Source organism: Musca autumnalis, unplaced genomic scaffold (genome assembly GCF_047663935.1).
Source record: "Musca autumnalis isolate F117 unplaced genomic scaffold, ASM4766393v1 scaffold_2, whole genome shotgun sequence".
Classification (NCBI taxonomy): domain Eukaryota; kingdom Metazoa; phylum Arthropoda; class Insecta; order Diptera; family Muscidae; genus Musca; species Musca autumnalis.
The window spans coordinates 12209721-12228456 of record NW_027411755.1 but is presented as its reverse complement, the minus strand read 5'-3'; the positions used below and the strand labels follow the sequence as shown (position 1 = coordinate 12228456).

General features: G+C 35.5%; 1 protein-coding gene across 1 annotated transcript; it reads left to right on the top strand.

Annotated features, from left to right (window-relative positions):
* Positions 1-1103: 1103 nt before the first annotated feature.
* Positions 1104-18179, top strand: LOC141392138 (uncharacterized). The gene is made up of 4 exons (XM_073965092.1): positions 1104-1220; positions 16193-16617; positions 16690-16853; positions 16910-18179. The coding sequence occupies exons 1-4, from the start codon at positions 1202-1204 to the stop codon at positions 16944-16946; spliced, it is 645 nt and encodes a 214-aa protein (XP_073821193.1). The 5' UTR covers positions 1104-1201; the 3' UTR covers positions 16947-18179.
* The last annotated feature ends 557 nt before the right edge of the window (positions 18180-18736 follow it).

Below are 18736 nucleotides of genomic sequence, written 5' to 3'. Positions count from 1 at the left end.
AAGTTGCAACACTTTTCACGTATCACAATAAACAAGGTAGATGGTCAATTGCTGCAACAAAATATTTTAGTATCAAAATTTGTAAACAATGTGAAAAAATATTAAATTACTTTCTTACAATGATATTTTGTATTGTGTTCCCGTACTTTTTAATGGTAATGTTAGAAAAAAGAGCGAATTGTCAAAACTTGCTTCCCCATACAAATTTCTTAAAAAATAAGGGAACGGAAAAATGACGGAAATTGCAAAAACTCCAGCATAAATATCAAAATCAACGTATCGGCTATCATATTAGATGCCAATGAACATGCTTGCTGCTAGTTTCTACTAGACCAAAATTGTATGGCAGAAAACAGAAGAAGAGGGTGTTATTCGGCGCTATTTTTGTTTAAAGAGAAGTGCAAGTCTTGCTAGATTTCGGAGTATGGGAACGCATTTTTAGCACTAAAGGGGAAAACTACTGAAAGTACTAATTTTGTGCAGGTTCTGAGCACAATTTTTATCTATCAAATGGCCTGTTCCCGTACTTTATAAAGTGGTAAAAGTTGTAAAAGTCGTAAACGATTTTCATACAAATTTTGTGTAAGGGAACGAAAATGTGTAAAAGTGGTAAACATTGTAAAAACTTTTTAGTTCTGGAACAGAGCTAAAATTTATTATAACGAAGTCTCAACGATAAAATCATTTTTTGATATTTTCATTTGTTAGTACTATACACAATTAATACGATATATAGATCATTTTACGATAATTTTCCAAATAAAGTTTTAAAGTTCTATATTGTCGTATATTTTTGATGCTTAATTTACTTTACAACAACTTGTTTTGAAAATTCATGTTCGATCAGCTGCGCATATGCATCCACCTTGATCATTGTGATATGTTTGAAATCAACAAAAAAATAAGTGTAAACACCGGGGTGTATTTCAGGATTTCGTGAAATCCAGTGGATTTTGGAGCGCAAGTATAAACTTGGCATATGTTACCACCTGTGTATTTGTACCATGATGTATTTTCAGCTTAAATGCAGTCGACGGCGTTAAGTAAATTAAAAGTATGTTGACGGCGTAAGTGAAGTTGCTCTGTACTCCATTATTTTCATCATTACTATTTACCGCGTTGATCGTGTTGTTGTGTCGTGCAGTTGTCCGAAACAAAGTAAAACAAATTGTTTTCTGTTAATTAATTGAAAAACTAAAACATGTTTTCCATCGAAACACGTAAGTATTTTCATCTAATAAGTGTTTGTTTATGAAATATAACACTAGTCGGTGGGAAAGCTGGCGAATTCCAATCAGTGATGCTAGATTTGCTTATTTATCGATAATATCGATTATGTTTTAAAAAAATAACGACCGACATTTTCGTCGGAACTCCTTTCCTTTACCGACCCAACGCAGAAAATTACGAAAATAATTACCACAGTGCTTTTAATCCCGATTCCAACGATGTATTGCTTTTGTTGCGGAAATGTATACATTCCGAGATATGGGCCTCAAAAGATCCACAAAGGCCCTAACCTATTTTTCACAAAATAGCCGGACTTCGGCCGGGATGGAACAACTCTATTTTAGCAAAAACTCTCCGATTTTTTTGAAACTTTTTCCAGAGGTAGATATTGTTGCGCTGATCACGGAAATGTCTAATTTTATTGGGTTACGGACCCGGTTACCCGGTTATTGGACCCGAAAGTCCGGGTACAAAACCCGGGTTAGGCCCGGCTCTACTAAACCGATTGCTACAAAATGGGTATCATTGGAAAGCTTATGGAAATACCTATCCAACAAGTGGTTATTTTCAGGTGGTCAGGTGATATAACCCAAAAACTGATTTTTGGGCCCAAATTTTTCCATAAAACCCTCAAAAAGTCGAAAATGGGTCCATTATGGAAGCCCGCTTAATGTATGTCAGATTATAGCTCGCATTTTAACCTTTCCAAAATGGTGCTATATGTTGTAATACCTTCTCTGGAACCAGAGATATGGCCCGGACTTTCGGGTCCAATAACTGGGTAACCGGGTCCGTCCAAGAAAATTATACATTTCCGTGATCAGCGCAACAATATCAACCTCTGGAAAAAAATTTAAAAAAAATCGGAGAGTTTTTACTAAACTAGAGTTAAGCCGATATTTTTCTCTAATTAGCCGGCCTTCGGCGGGATTTAGGAATTACTACTATGGACAGGTGGAAATCTCGGGAACGGGAACAAACTTTTCGGAACAATTTGAGTTGACGCACTATGATCAAAAAATTTTTTTTTAAACTTGTACTTCTTTTAAGTAGCCGGCCTTCGGCCGGGGATTTAAGACTTTCTCCTATGGACAGGTGCAAATCTAGGGCACGGGAACAACTTTTTTTTTAAATTTAAAATTTTTCTCTTATCAGCTGGCCTTTAACAAAGGAATTTTTGGAACTTCAAAGGCCCATATCTCGGGAAGTATGGACTTCCGCAACAAATGTTATATATATTTGTGATCAGGGTGACGAGATCTACCTGTGACAAAAATTTTATTTCGATCCGAGCATAGTTGGCCAGCTCGTCTTATGCCAACTTTTCTTTTAAATTTAATATTTTTGGAGGCCTATATCTCGGGAAGTATATATGCCCTTCAACAAAATAATACATCGTTGAAATCAGTATAAACATCACTATTTGTGGTAATTTTTTAACAATTATCTGGGGTGGTTTGCCAAAATTTTAGACTAGGGCCTTTGTGGAATTTGGAGGCCGATATCTTTGGAAGTATACATTTCCGCAACAAAAGCAATACATCGTTGGATTTGGTGTAAAAAGTACTATCTGGAATCGGGATAAAAAGCACTATCTGTGGTAATTTTTTTCATAATTTTCTGAGGTGGGTCGGTAAAGGAAAGATAAGCCTAATGGAGGTGATAGATTTCAAGCTGGTAATTACTGAAAAAATAGCTAAAAATTCTTTAGTATATATTTTGGGCAAAATACTAAATTTTTATAAAATATTTCGTCATGTATTCAATAAAAATCAATTTTCCGCAAGGAAAATTGCCTAATTTTTAAATATGGACTAAAATATAAAAAAAAAATTGTCTGAAAAGTTGCCATTGATATGTCGCGCACTGTATATTTTTTTGTATGCAGTAGACTTTAAAAAGATATTCAGACATGATACAGATTAAGACCCGTTGTTATACCTTACTTTAAAAAAATAGGGAGTAGTTAGCATTTCCAGAGTTTTTTTATTACATCTGCCATTTAAAATAAATATCAAGCAAAAAAGACTGTACACATAAAATTTACTCAAATCTGATTGGTTGATTTGGATTTGCTCTCAATTTTTTCTTGTTTTTGGTAAAGCATACTCTCGGGCGCACTTTAATTTTTAAAAGGAACACAAACCTTTTAATTTATCTGACACTTATTATTAAAGGAAACATGTAAGAACAAAAAACGTGTTATATGTCCGATACCGGCCAAAATTTAACTACAGAAAGGATGTAATAATGGGCCTAAGTAATTAATGTATGGTTTACATTCGGCATCGTTTCGTGATTTCGGAGGCGTGATTTCGCATACAAAAACGAAATCATATCATTTCGTGATTTCAGCGAAATCACTGTACTCATGATATACAACCCTTTGTTTGCCTAAAAAACCCAGCAAAAAGTTTGCATCCGCGGATGCAGTTGAATCACTACAAGTGCCATTAGAGTACATCTTTTTCTATGAATTCACTTCTGAATTTTACAAGGGATTGCGCAGCTAGGATGCACTCCATTTGGCTTCCACAGCACACAACTAGGATGTACTCCATTTTCGATCCAAATCACAGCATTTGTTGTAGTTTTTTGGATTACATTTAAAAGCACTCTTCGGATTGCATTTTTAGTCAGTCTAAAGATGCCATAAAAATGCAAGCCATTGCGAAATATCCCAGAATAAATAAAATGCATTTATTTGTGTAAAATATAATACAAAGAACTTTATTATATAACAAATCAGCTGAGCCAGGCTGGGGTTTGAACTCACGTACTTGAAAAACACAGGAAAAAAGTGTTGTCACGGCGTGTTAGCGTTCAGAGCCAAGCTCATAACTTTCAAAGGCAGCGCTAAGCGTTTGTCATGAAAGCACAACTAAATGGGAAAATCCTCATTGTTGTTGTAAAAAACAAAACAAAAATGAATTTGAAGGAAGAAAAGTTCGAGGACAGCGAAGCCGCTCCACATCCGATATGTCTGAAGAGCTTCTACCGAAGGCGAAACATGCATGTCACATAGTGGTGGGTGTGTGGGTTCGAATCGTCGGCTTTCCTTTTTCACTTGCATTATAGATCATAAAAAGCTCAATTAAAAAATTAAAAATTTAATACTAAAAATGATCTTCGTCTAAAAAGGCAAAATTTTCAAATACACAAATTAACAAAGTTTCCATTAAATTCAATCACATTTGAGTTTACTTTCTCCGTTCTCCAATTAATCCAAGCTCATCTGATTTTGCTTCATCATCCTAAAGGTTTTGTATATTGCCTTCCCATCACTAGTTCAGCTTTCGACATGGACTCCAACTGCACTCCACGCAAAAATGTTCGCAAATTAAGTTTTTATTTCTTTATTTTATAACAAATTCTTAGAAATGTATACACTCCCTCTAATTTTAGTAGGGTAGGAATCAACCACCTGTTTTTTTATAGGGATCTCTAAAGCAACTGCTTATAAATTGTATCCAACGGAGTGCATTTTCCATAACTCCGTGTGGACTGCATCGAAGGATGTTGTGAAATCATAACTCCACATGCAAAACTTCCAAAATTTTTTGCTGAAAATAATGCAATAATTAATGAAAATAATGGGTTTAGACCCCAAGAATTTTTAGCCATGTCCGTCCGTCTGTCTGGCTGGAGCGCACGATAACTCTCAACAGATCAACTGATTCGGTCCAAAATTAGGCTTTCGTAATATTTTGTGCAAACTTAGTTTATGTTCGAAGATAAGCCATATCGGTCCACTTCTTCAGGTACCTCCCCCACAAAAGTGGACTATATTTGTCCACTCCTTCGGGTACCTCCCACAAAAAATTTTGGATAAATTCACTTTAAGACCTGCTCTCGAATCACTTTAATTTTTTTGAAGCAACTTGCATTTGCTGCCTCAATTACGGTAGAAAACGTTTTTTAGGGGCAAGTCCATACTTCTTGAGAAAACAGCCCAAAAGTTTTAAAAACCCCATATGACACCATATGTAGTGGCTGGAGGGCTCAAACCAAATTTTGCGTTCGTCCACACTTTGGATATTGTAATATTTCTACGAATATCAGATGAAATTCTAAGGTGGTGCTTATAGGTCCACTCCTTCCGGTACCTCTCCCCCTAAAATTTGAAAATATTCGCTAAATGGTACTCGCGATTTCTCATAGACGTGGCAACCGATTTGGTCCACACTTCGGATCTCTAAATATTGTCGAAACTTAGTTTATGTTCAAATTTGGGCCATATGCTTGTTCAACATTTTTGTGTGGTTCGAGGATCCTTTGCAAATTTTTACCGAAGTTTTTCCTAGTGGTCCTGTTTACAGCGATATTACGTTTTTCGCAGGCTAATGTGATAAAAAGGACCTGTATATCGATATCCCCACAAATTTTTGAGCTTTAATCCTATCGATCCTTTTGTCGCTGCATACGCCCAAAAATTTGAGTGGGGTTTTCAAAATACATAAAGGCCTTTGTACATAAGCTGCTTCGCCTGATTACCTTGCTCTCCTGCTTCATTTCTGACATAATAAAAATAAAAGAATAAAGAAGGCCGAGAAAATTTCAAACTGGGTTGCCCTTTTCTTTTTTATTCTTTTATCAGAAGTAAGCAAGGTAAGCAGGCAAGGCAGCTTATGTACTCAGCCCTTATGTTTTTTTTGTTGGGAAAAAAGTATTTCAATGTACACAGGCTGAGGGTATATCACTGTCGGCTAAGACGACTGATACTTTTTACTTGTTTAAATTAAATCAAGTCGTAAAAGGACCTACATTGCAGAGAAGTCCAAAATAATGAACAACACCTCTGTTGATAGAAACGTATTACAGATAAGTTGGCAGATTTGTTTGAAGATATAAGAAAATGATTCATCACGCTATTATCTGTGAAGAAAATGCGTAAAGTAGTGGAATTAATTGATACCTGACACAACATCAGGCCAAAATGTTCATCTGAAATGCAATACCGTACTATTTCAAAATAGTCACAATGAAATTTTACATTTGCAAGACCAACTGTGGGGCAATATTTTAGTAGTTGTGGTTCTAAATATTTATGTTTAGAGGAAAATAATATGATTTCTAAGTTACATGTTCTCTAAAAGCTCTGAATAGAACCAAAAATAAATAGCAAAAACTATTATGAAAGGATTGTTTAACCGTAATACAATAGAGCTGATTTTGTGGTTACCCAGCAAACCAATCGTACCGACATCGAAACAAAATACGTCCGATATCTGATCCGAAATCGTAACGATCTCTTAACGAAAGTTGTATGAAGTGGTTGACATAATTTCGGAACGAAATGTCTTAGCGACATCGGATCGATTTCGATCAAAATCTGAACTATTTCAACTCCGAAAAATCGTTTAGAAATCGGAACGAAATCTGAACGATGTTGCTTCCGAAATTATTCAGACGTGTCGGACATCCGACATTTGGTTTGCTGGGTAGGGACTCATCCCTATACATGGCAACAAAACTGTATAGAAGTAACTTATTATCGTTGAATCCTAGAAAATATGACTCTATTTCATTTAGAAAATAAGATGGCACTAGTTCGGTCCTTCTAAAAGGATCTGAATAGTAATAAACTGGGTTATAATCTGGAAAAAAAAAATCAAAGAAATTGTCTTATAGAAATTCTGTGGCCATTATCTAGGGTTGTGCGTTATCCCTAGTCTATGACAAATCAACAAAGTGTTAGCTAAGGTCAATAAGGCAACTACAGCATCAAAACCAAAGAACAGAAAACCATTTTGGATAGTTATTTAGAGGTCCTTTAAGAATAACCCTGCAAACAATAGCAGAATCCGCTTGTTCGATACAAAGACCATCCCGAGGCGTTACAGTAAATCAGTAGGCAATTGTTTATCTTTATGTACTACTATTCTTGAGCAATAAAGTGTAAAGATTTTTCCACTTTCTATAATTTTAAGACAAGTTTTAATGGCGGTGCTATTATTTCTTTCGCCAACTTTTTGGAGTTTTTGTTAAATTTAAATTTCGTGAAATCCAGTGGATTTCGGAGCATAAGTATAAACCAGCTATAATTGTTAATTGCTTGTAGTTAACACGTTCACACGTGTCATCTTCGTCATCATCATCTTGGATACATATAAAAACATTTATTCTCTGTTTGTAGCAACAATATTGTGTTGTCCTCACACCATTAGGTTACCACATCCGTATTTAAATCCATGTTGCAGGCCTTTTGAGGGATTCTTCTATTATCGTTTGCATTTAAAGTTAACACACTATAACAGGTAAATATTAAGTTATAATAATAATTACATTTTAAGTAAACGTGTCCTTCTTAATACAGTCGCTTATCCGTAAAACTCCATTATCCGGGAAAGTAAAGCAAATTATTTTATTTTTATACCCTCCACCATAGGATGGGGGTATATTAAGTTTGTCACTACGTTTGTAACTACTCGAAATAATCTTTGTAGACCCCACAAAGTATATATATTCTTGATTAGCGTGCAATTCTACATCGATATAGCCATGTCCGTCCGTCTGTGGAAATCACTCTAGCGTCCGAACGGATTGACGTAGGTTGATTAAATTTTGGGAAAATATGTTATATTTACGTAGGACTTTTGGTATTGAAAGCGGGCTATGTAGGTCCACGCTTTCGTATAGCCCCCATACAAAATGACGCGTGACGCGTCGTCGTTTTAAGGAATTTTTAAGATATTTGGCCCATTTTACCACCGATATGGTTGTAATTTGGTACTTTGTGTCTCCAGAGGCCAAAAAATATTCCTACCAAAGTTGGGTTATATAGGTCCACGTTTTGGTATAGCCCCCATATAAGGCCCCATATAAAGTACGCGTCATTTTAATATATTTTTAATGTATTAGTCCCATTTGACCACAGAATTGGTTGTAATTTGGTATTTTGTGTCTTCAGAGGCCAGAAAACATTTCTACCAAAGTTGGGTTATATAGGTCCACGTTTTGGTATAGCCCCCACATAAGGCCCCTTATAAAGTGCGCGTCATCTATATATATAAAAGAGCAGTGAGGTGAGGTATTCACTGACTGACTGATTGACTGACTGACTGGTTCATCAGCGCCCAGACGAAACCGCTGAAGCTAGAAAGTTGAAATTTTGGGTGTAGGTTGCTGTTGGTGTGTAGGGGTGAGATAAGGCTGGGTTTTTAGAAATTCGACCTAGAAGGGTACGAAAAGTACTAAAAGGTACTAAATATGGTACCCTTTTTATTAGGCAAACGGTAAGAGCTAGAATTCTTAAATTTGGAATGAGGGTCACTGATGGAGAGTTAGAAAGATGTATCAAAGGGTTATTGGAAATTCGAACTATAAGTGTACGAAAAGTACTAAAATTTAAAAAATTTAGTACCAATTGTATATTTTGAACGGATATAGCTAGAATCATAGAATTTGGTATGGAAATCAAGGTTGGGAAGTGGTGTTGATGTAATTAAATGTTTTTGGAAAATCGTACTAATGTGTACGAAAAGTACTAAATGATACTAAATTTAGTACAAATTATATTTGGGTGAACGGATAGAATTGGAATCCTGAAATTTGGAATTAAGATTACTGTTGAAGTGTATGATTGAGACATGAGGGTGATTTTGGAAATTCGTACTTATGTGTACGAAAATTACTAAATGGTACTAAATTTAGTACAATTTGGATTTGTGTGAACGGATGGATCTGGAATCCTGAAATTTGAAATTACGGTCAATTGTGGAGAGTAACGAAGAAAACTTTTTGGAAATTCGAACTATAAGTGCACGAATAGTACTGAATGGTACTAAATTTAGTACAATTTGGATTTGGGTGAATGGATAGAGCTGGAATACAGACATTTGGAATGAGGGTCACTGATAAAGAGTAACAATGAAAGGTTTTTGGAAATTCCAACTATAAGGGTACGAAAAGTACTAAATGGTACTAAATTTAGTACAATTTTGATTTGGGTGAACGGATTGAGCTGGAATACAGACATTTGGAATGGGGGTTACCGATGAAGAGTAACAATGAAAGGTTTTTGTAAATTCGAACTATAAGGGTAAAAGTACTAAATGGTACTAAATTTAGTACAATTTGGATATGGGTGAACGGATACAGCTGGAATCCTGAAATTTGGAATGAGGATCACTAATGAAGAGTAAAAATGAAAGGTTTTTGGAATTAGAACTATAAGTGTACGAAAAGTAATAAATGGTACTAAATTTAGTACAATTTGGATTTGGTTGAACGGATAGAGCTGGAATCCTGAAATTTGTAATGAGGGTCACTGATGGAGAGTAACAAAGAAAGGTTTTTAGAAATTTGAACTAAAAGTGCACGAAAAGTAATAAATGGTACTAAATTTAGTACAATTTGGGTTTGGGTGAACGGATAGAGCGGGAATTTTGTACAATTTGGATTTGGATGAATGGATAGAGCTGGAATCCTGAAATTTGAAATTAGGGTCAGTGGTGGAGAGTAACAAAGAAAGGTTTTTGTAAATTCGAACGAAAAGTTCTAAATGGTACTAAATTTAGTACAATATGGATTTTGATGAACGGATTGAGCTAGAATCCTGAAATTTGTAATGAGGGTCACTGATGGAGAGTAACAAAGAAAGGTTTTTAGAAATTCGAGCTATAAGTGCACGAAAAGTACTAAATGATACTAAATTTAGTACAATTTGGATTTGGGTGAACGGATAGATCTGGAATCCTGAAATTTGAAATGAGAATCACTGTTGAAGAGTAAAAATGAAAGGTTTTTGGAATTCGAACTAAACTTATACGAAAAGTACTAAATATAGTACAATTTAGATATGGGTTAACGAATAGGGCCGGAATCCTGAAATTTGGAATGGGGGTCACTGATTAAGAGTAAGAAAGATGTACCAAAGGTCGAAAAGTCCTAAATGGTAGTGAGTTTAGTATGATTTGGATTTGGATTTGAAGAGCTGGAATCCTGAAATTTGGAATTAAGATTACTGTTAGAATATAGAATTGAGATATGGAGGAAGCTTTGGAAAATGGTACTAATGTGAACGAAGCAGTACTAACTGGTACGGAATTCACTGTATTTGCGTGAACAGATCACTGTTGGAGTGAGGAGTGAGGTAGTTTTGGAAATTCATACTTATGGAAAATTGCTAAATGGAACTACATTGGCTATAAATTGGGGTTAGGTGAACGGATAGAGCTGAGATATGAAAGTACATTTTGGAAAATCGTGTACGAAAAGTGATAAATGGTACAAAATTTGGTACCTTTTGGTATTTGCTATATGGTAGAGAATTTTGTACAATTTTTGACTTTGTAAAGGGTAGAACTGGAATTTTGAAATTCGGTACTAGATTAGCAATTGGTGTTTAGACTGGAGGTAGGGAGGAGGTTTTGAAAATTCGTACTTATTTATACAAAAAGTACTAAATAGTCCTATAATGGGTTTCAGGAGAACAGATAAAGCTGGAAAAGTGAATTGGGGTTAGGATATATGTTGAATATAAGGAAGTAATCTTTTAAAATACACTAAGTCAAGAGGTACCGTTATATGGGGATATACGAAAACGTGGATTTTTATGGTCATTTTGGATTTTTATGGCCATTTTGAATGCCGAAAATTTAACGGACCTATTCGGGTTCTGGGCGAAACCGCTAAACCTAGAACCTTGCATTGTAAATGTGCGTCATTGTTGTTGTGAAGGCGTGAGATAAAGTTTAGTGTTTGGAAATTCGTACTGGAACGGAATGCTGTGTTAGTGAAGGATTAAAACCAGGAGTCAAATCTGAAATTTGCAATATGATACGTAGTTTTGGAAATGCGAAATAAAAAATATGGTAGTTGTGTAGGGATGCGATACTTCAGATTTTTCTTGTAAATTCTGACTACAATCGAAAAAAATATTGGTAATAAAAATAGGTCTTAGTACAACAGAATCTCCAGTATTCACCATTCCCGTATTAAATATTGTTTATATATATTTTGTTCCCTTTCCGCATACGAAGTAGCGGGCATTTGCTAGTTTTAATATATTTTGAATGTATTAGACCCATTTGACCAAAGAATCGGTTGTAACTTTGTATTTTGTGTTTCCAGAGGCTAAGAAACATTTCTACCATAAAATGTTTATATAGGTCCACGTGTTGATATAGGCCCCATTATACAATATCTCCCGATTTTCGATATTTTGAACGTTTTAGCCTCATTATCACACCGAGATGGCTGAAATTTGGTATTTAGTCTTCTTTAGGCGTATAAAACTTTCCCCCAGAAATTTGTAGGTATAGGTCCACGCCATTATATAGCCCCCATAGAACGGTACCTTCCGAATTTCGGTATTTTGAAGGTTGTGGCCACATTAATCCACCGAAATGGCTGAAATTTGTGGTGGAGGGTATAAAAAGTTCGGCCCGACCGAACTTAACGCTTTTCCTACTTGTTTCAATTAAATGCTGGTTTCTTTATTTTTTATCATCATCATATACATCACAATTCCATTTACAGTATATATTTATTTTTTAAGTCTTAAAATTTATTTACTGCGGAAATTCTTTATCACTATAAAATAATATGTTAGCTTGTTCGTACTTGGTTTGGTTTGGTTTTAGGACGCGCAGCTACCGTTGTTGGCAGCTACTTCACTCGGAGACTTAGTAGCGCACAGAAGACCCGCATCAAATCTCCTCTTGACGTATAACATAGTGTGTACAGTTGGAGTACCCTCTACACATTTTCTGATATGGCTAAAAAAATTTTCCACTGAGTAATGCGTTGTCAATTTGTTGACATTTATATTACCGTTGTTGGCCAGCATTATTTCCCATGCTATCAGTGATGCAAAAAAAACCTAGACCTACTATTAAAGTTGCTTCCTTCTAAAAATTCTTTCAGCTCGGCAATTGCTTGCAGTTTCTCCATAAAATCTTCTATTGACAGCATTCCGATTAATCCTGTCATGGCTGAAACTTATATAATGGCTCCATTCAAGACCTGTATGTCTTGTGCTTCGGGGAACATCTCCGCCAGTGCCATTAGATCGTCTAGAACTTGATGTGAGAAGATTTGTTGATATTTTCCAATGTTGAACATATCGTGGTCATATATTGGTCTGAAGTATTCTCGATTATCGCAGTAGATATCCATAAAGACGAAACCCAGCATCGTTTCTTGGTACATTAAGTTTCCATTTTTAAATAGGCCTACAATATTTACAATGAAGTCGTATACATCATAGGCCCAAAGTCTGCCTTCACGATAAATATCACCTTTATTGTAATGTGGCAACTAACTTTTTTGGTGTAGGCATCGCAGACGTTGAACGTTATGTTAGAGCAGATGGTTTCAGCTACAGTATGCATCCTTTCCACCATATCTACGACAGTATGTCCCGTGTTATGTTGATGGCCTTCTGTGCCAATGAAAATGTTCCAATTGTTGAATATGCCGGATAGAAGGACACAGTACTGCATCTGTACTACTGCGTCGCGGATATTTAGTGCGTCAAAACTCATGATGCATTCTCTATGCCTCTATGCATCAAAACTCATGATGCATTCTCTATGCCTTTCATCCATGCTTTGAAAAATTCTCTCAATTTTATTATAGTGGAATTGGATAATCCCATTGGAGAATTGGGTTACCAACTCTTCACAGTATTGATATCATCTGTTGCAGATCCTAGGATCAGCTGTTCGTTTATGTAGGCCGTCTTGCAATCAATGCGCTGCCGATTAGAACTCTTCGGTGTGCTTCATCGTATGGGGTACGGGAGTTTCCAGCAACAATATTGGCGGCGTATATTTGTTGATTTTCCACTTTAAGTCCATATTTGCATTAGGCTATTTTTCTTGCGGCAATTGTCAGTTTGCTGGAGAGAGGGGTGAGGCATATGACAACCCTTTGCCTCTCAACACCCTCTCTCACCGACAAACTGACAATTGCCGCAAGGAAAATGGCTTAATGTAAATATGGACTAAGATGATTTTTAAAATTAAAGTTAGTTGTTATTTTAGTTGTTATCTGTTTAGATGACACTTAAGGCCAGAACATAATCAATCGTCGCTTGCTTAGCTTGCTTCCCAAATGTTAAATTATAAAGGAATGCCAGAGCCTCCTAAAGGGAAACGCAGGCGGATTTGCAGAGGTTCTGGCATTCCTTTAAAATTTGACATTTGGGGAAGCAAGCAAAGCAAGCGACGATTGAATCTGTTCTGGCCTTTATTCAATGACAAAAATCTGTGAAGGAACGTTCTTATATGGTTATTTTTTATACCTTTAGCCTAAATAGGGTATATACACTTTGATACGATGAAAATGTGCCTCATCGAATAAATAGTTTTAGATCCCAAGTATGTTTGGACGAAATGCGTTTCAGACAATTTGGAGTCGATCTATCCATGTCCTTCTGTCTGCCTGTCTTGCTGGCTGGAGCGCACGATAACTCTCGAACGGATTAACCGATTCAATCCAAAATTTGGCCTTCGTAATATTTTGTCCAAACTTAGTTTAAGTTCGAAGATGGGCGATATCGGTCCACTCCTTCAGGTACCTCCCCAAAAAAGTTCGAAAATGCTTGGGAAATTTGTGCGCACGATAACTCTTGAAGTGACCGATTTGGTCCATACTTTGTATATCGTAAATTTTCTAACAGGGTTAGATAAGGTTCCAATATGGACTCGATTGGTCCACTCCTTCGGGTACCTCCCACACAAAATTTCGGAAAAGTTCGGTTTAGGGCCAGGTCTAGAATCGCTTTGATTTTTGTTGTAGCAACTTGTATTCACCGCCCCCTATATGACGGTGCAAGTTTCATCTGGAGGAAGCCCATACTTCCTAAGAAAATAGCCTGAAACCCCGCGAAAAACCCCTATGACACCGTATGTAATGGTTTGAGCGCAAATAACTCTCGAACGGATCTACTGATCCAGTCCAAAATTTAACTTTCGTAATATTTTATCCAAAGATAGTTTACGTTCAAAGATAATCCAAATCGGTCCATTCCTTCAGGTACCTCCCCCACAAAAGTTAAAAAATATTCGGAAAAGTTGTGCGCACGTTAACTCTTGAATTGAGTGAACGATTTGGTCCATACTTTACACATCTTAATACATCTATCAGATATAGATCAGGTTTAAATATGGACTATATTTGTCGACTCCCTCGGGTACCTCCCACACAAAATTTCGGCTAGGTTCACTTTAAGACCTGCTCTCGAGACACTTTGATTTCTGTTGAAGCAACTTGCATTCGCTACCTCAATTACGACGATAAATGTTTTTTCAGGGCAAGTCCGTACTTCGTGAGGAAACAGCCCGAAAGGTGTAAAAACCCCTATATGTAGTCGCTGGAGATCACGAGAACTTCTTATTCCCCTTAGGGTACCTCCTCCACAAAAGTTCAACATTCGTGTCGATATGCAGTTTAGGGTCTCTGCTGTTTATTGTGGTCCTGCTGTTTACAGTCATATTATGTTTTCCGTGGACAAGTCCATGCTTCCTAGCATACTGGTCCAAAAGTTATAAGATGACCCCCTGAAATGACTAGTGTGCCCAATATATATCAAAAAGATATGACTCTCAAAATCAGATCCACTTCCTATGTCATCTATTCCTTTAAGTAGCCCCACCGCAAAACTTTAATCCTAATCCACATTATCGTCGGCAAGTTCAAAGTTACAAAATGGCCACAAAATTCTGAAAGGACCCGAAATATATTCGATCTGTCCGTAGATTAATATTTCAATTCACATAGGCTGAGGCAAAGCCGACTGATACTTTTTTTACTTGTTCCATTCTCAGGTAGAATAAAATCCTTCACTTGTAGGATTTTGCAGGTAATTCTAACTGCACCTGAATGCACAAACAAGGCCATAAAAGAGACAATTGAGCAAATGTCCAAACAAACAAGACCATAAAAGAGACTGTATAAGTGCGATAAATTGATTACGCCAACCCAGCAAAATGTTTGTAGCCAAAGAAGTAGTTAAATCATGAGTGCAAGTGATTCCGGTCTACATCTTTTTACGTGAAAGAAGTCATGATTTTTACAAGGGCATGGTGCAGTGAGGATACTGTCTAATTTACTTCTTAAGCACACATTTTGCATTACTTCTTTGTAGTGAATAAATCACAACAACATATGATTCAACTACTTCTTTGGCTACAAACAAAGATGTAGTTCGAAATCACTTTTATTATTTTTTGTATACAAATTACTCTTTATGGGTGCAAGCATATTGCTGTTATTATAATTAACAAGAAACAAATTAACTTCTTTGTCTTTTTAAGTTTTTTTTTGCAAAATTTTGAAATTTCTAAAATGTGAAAAATTTATGAAATGGATTCAAATCGGACATTGTCAAAATGTGAAGAACGGACTGCATTTTTCATGACTCTGCGTGGACTGCTTCAAAAAAAGCTATTCAATCACTACTTCACAAGGAACAACTTCAAATAAATTTTGCTGGGAATGTATACGTTCGATACTTTGTTTCCCCTTTTGCAGCATTCCATTTACCCACGGTAATTGGCCGCTTTTACGAGACCTATGGGGGATATCTTCTCTGCACTTCTTCCAGGAGCCTTATTCGCCTAGTTCGGATTATAGGAGAGAGCTCTTTTCTACTACCTTTCCTGGAATCCTTTTTCGCATAGTTTGAACGCAGAGGGGTCCTTTCCAATGCTGCAGTCGTTGTTGATGTCACGGCCTTTGATTGCAATTTAGCCCTCTTGGCAACTCACTTGTTGTTTAACTTTCGAAGGAGTCACACTCCTATTGCTATCGTTTCGTAGCGTCACATGCAAAAAGTAATGTTTTTCATTCGCAGAAACCCTATACCGTCAATAAACCGAAAATATATTTGAAACTGATACACTTGTTTTTGTTTGTCTTTTATTTCTTCTCTTTTCATTGCTGAGCTATCAACTCTCAATGTTATCACGCCAGCAGAGACAATTCTATAGTATTATTGAATTATATTTTTCAGAATTTTACTCATCTGGCGCCGTCACAGTAACAACACAAGTTGCACGCAAGCAGACTGCAAATGCACAGACACAAACTGAGGAAGTAGTACCTAAAAAGGTTAATTATGACGATAAAAGTACACAGACACCACCAGAAATGTACACTAATTATTGTGTATCACTATCACCAAATCCACAGCCACAAATAGAATCACCAAACCAACTAAATCCACAGCCACAGATAGAAGTACCAAATCCTCCACAGCCACAGATAGAAGTACCAAATCCTCCACAGCCACAAATAGTAGTACCAAATCCTCCACAGCCTAAAATTAACTTATGTGACACTTATAAAGAACTCATGAACAAGTCAATTGAAATAATGAAGAATAGATGGGAAAAGCGGCAAAAAGTCACTGAAGGGAAACATATATGTTCTGCTGCTGTAAGTTTCTTAACGATTATTTAAACATGGACAAATCGTCAAAATATTTTCCCTTATTTCATTCATTTTTAGTGCAGTAGTTGTGCATTAGCCTCAGCACAAGGTGAAAAGCGGATCAAATGTCAAATGTGCTATAAAGCATTCAGCAGATGTGATCAATTGGCAGCACATTCAAAAACACACGTGAAACCTTGGGAATGCCCAGTCTGTCACCAATCTTTTTTAGCGGCTTATCAGTAAGATACCACTTTTATTTAATTATTTCACATCTATTTATAAAATGTTTTTGCAGGCTTTTAGTCCATTTTAAAGAACAACACCCAAAATAAACCAACTTGGAATCATTAAAAACAAAATTTTCGCGAATTTCCTTTCCAAATTGACTAAAAGTCATAATTTGGTCGTCTTATTTATATTTCTATTGACTGAATCGTGATATATTGTAATATCATAAAAAAAAGAAAAAAGTTCTATATACATTTATATGTATTTATATATTGAAATTAGAATTAATCACACACAAAAAAAAACAAACACGAAAAGACTGTTTATATAAGACCTCATAATAATAAATGGATTTAATTATAATTTAATTGTATGTAATTAATAAATTTACTGGATTTCGAATGCCAATTTCGTTGTGCATACATTTACTCTGTTCCAGAACCTGCAAGAAGATACTAATTTTTACTACAATAATTTTTTTTCCTTTAGTCCATATTTACATAGGCAATTTTCCTTGCGGCAATTGTCAGTTTGATGGAGAGAAGAGGGGTGAGGCATTTGGTAACCCTTTGCCTGTCAACACCAGCTCTCACTTACAAATTGACAATTGTCGCAAGGAAAATGGCCTAATGTAAATATGGACTTATGTTATCGAAAAAAATATTCAAAAATATTACATTCTTGCAGTACTGGAACATACCTATTTGTTTTAGTTTCTCCCTTCCTTAACAAAACAAATTGTTATGAAATACCTATTTTTATGTTCCTTTTAATAAAAAAATAAATTTAAATATATCTAAAAATCTAAGATTTGATTTGATTTGTATTGACTATTGACTATTCAAATATTTATGTATAAAATAAATAACTTGAAGTACAAACGTTTTTAATAAATTGAATACCTTTTTTATGTTCCTTTTAATAAAAAAATAAATTTAAATATATCTAAATGTGCATATTTTAATTTTTGATGATTTTATAAAATGGATTGACGATTTGTATTGACTATTGACTATTCAAATATTTATGTATAAAATAAATAACTTTCTTGATTAACTTAAAGTACAAACGTTTTTAATAAATTGAATACCTATTTTATGTTTCTTTTTTATAAAACAAAAAAAAAAGTAAATTTAAATATATCTAAATGTGCGTATTTTAATTTTTGGCGATTTTATAAAATAGATTTGACGATTTTTATTGAATATTGACTATTCAAATATTTATGTTTAAAATAAATAACTTTCTTGATTAACTTGAAGTACAAACGTTCTTAATAAATTGAATACCTATTTTATGTTCCTTTTAATAAAAAAATAAATTTAAATATATCTAAATGTGCGTATTTTAATTTTTGACGATTTTATAAAATAGATTTTCCATAAAAAAAAAAAAAAACAAGTAAAAAAGTGTCAGTCTGCTTTGCCGACAGATAGATACCCTCAACCAATGTGAAGCGAAACTTTCACCTCCGGACAGATCGAATGTATTTAAGGTCTCGATTGGGAAAAGTTGGGGATTAAATCCAGCTATTATAAACTGGTTGTATAATACTGTTGTGAGACCCATCCTATCCTATGGATGTCTTTTCTGGTGGCATGCGCTTCGACATAAATCGAACTCTGGCAACATAGACAAGGTGCAAAGGGCACCCTCGATCCTGATAACTGGAGCTTTTAGAAGTACACCACAAGCAGCTCAGAATGCGTTGCGAAACCTCTTGCCCACGAGACTTAGCATCAAAGGTCAAGCAGCACGTAGTGCCCTAAGGCTACATGAATTGAATCGTTGGCGTGACAGCACCTATGGTCATGCATGCATTCTTCGGGAGCTAGGGCCAAACCTTAGATTGAATCAGCAGGGGAAATTCAGCGACTTCTTATCACCAATCCAT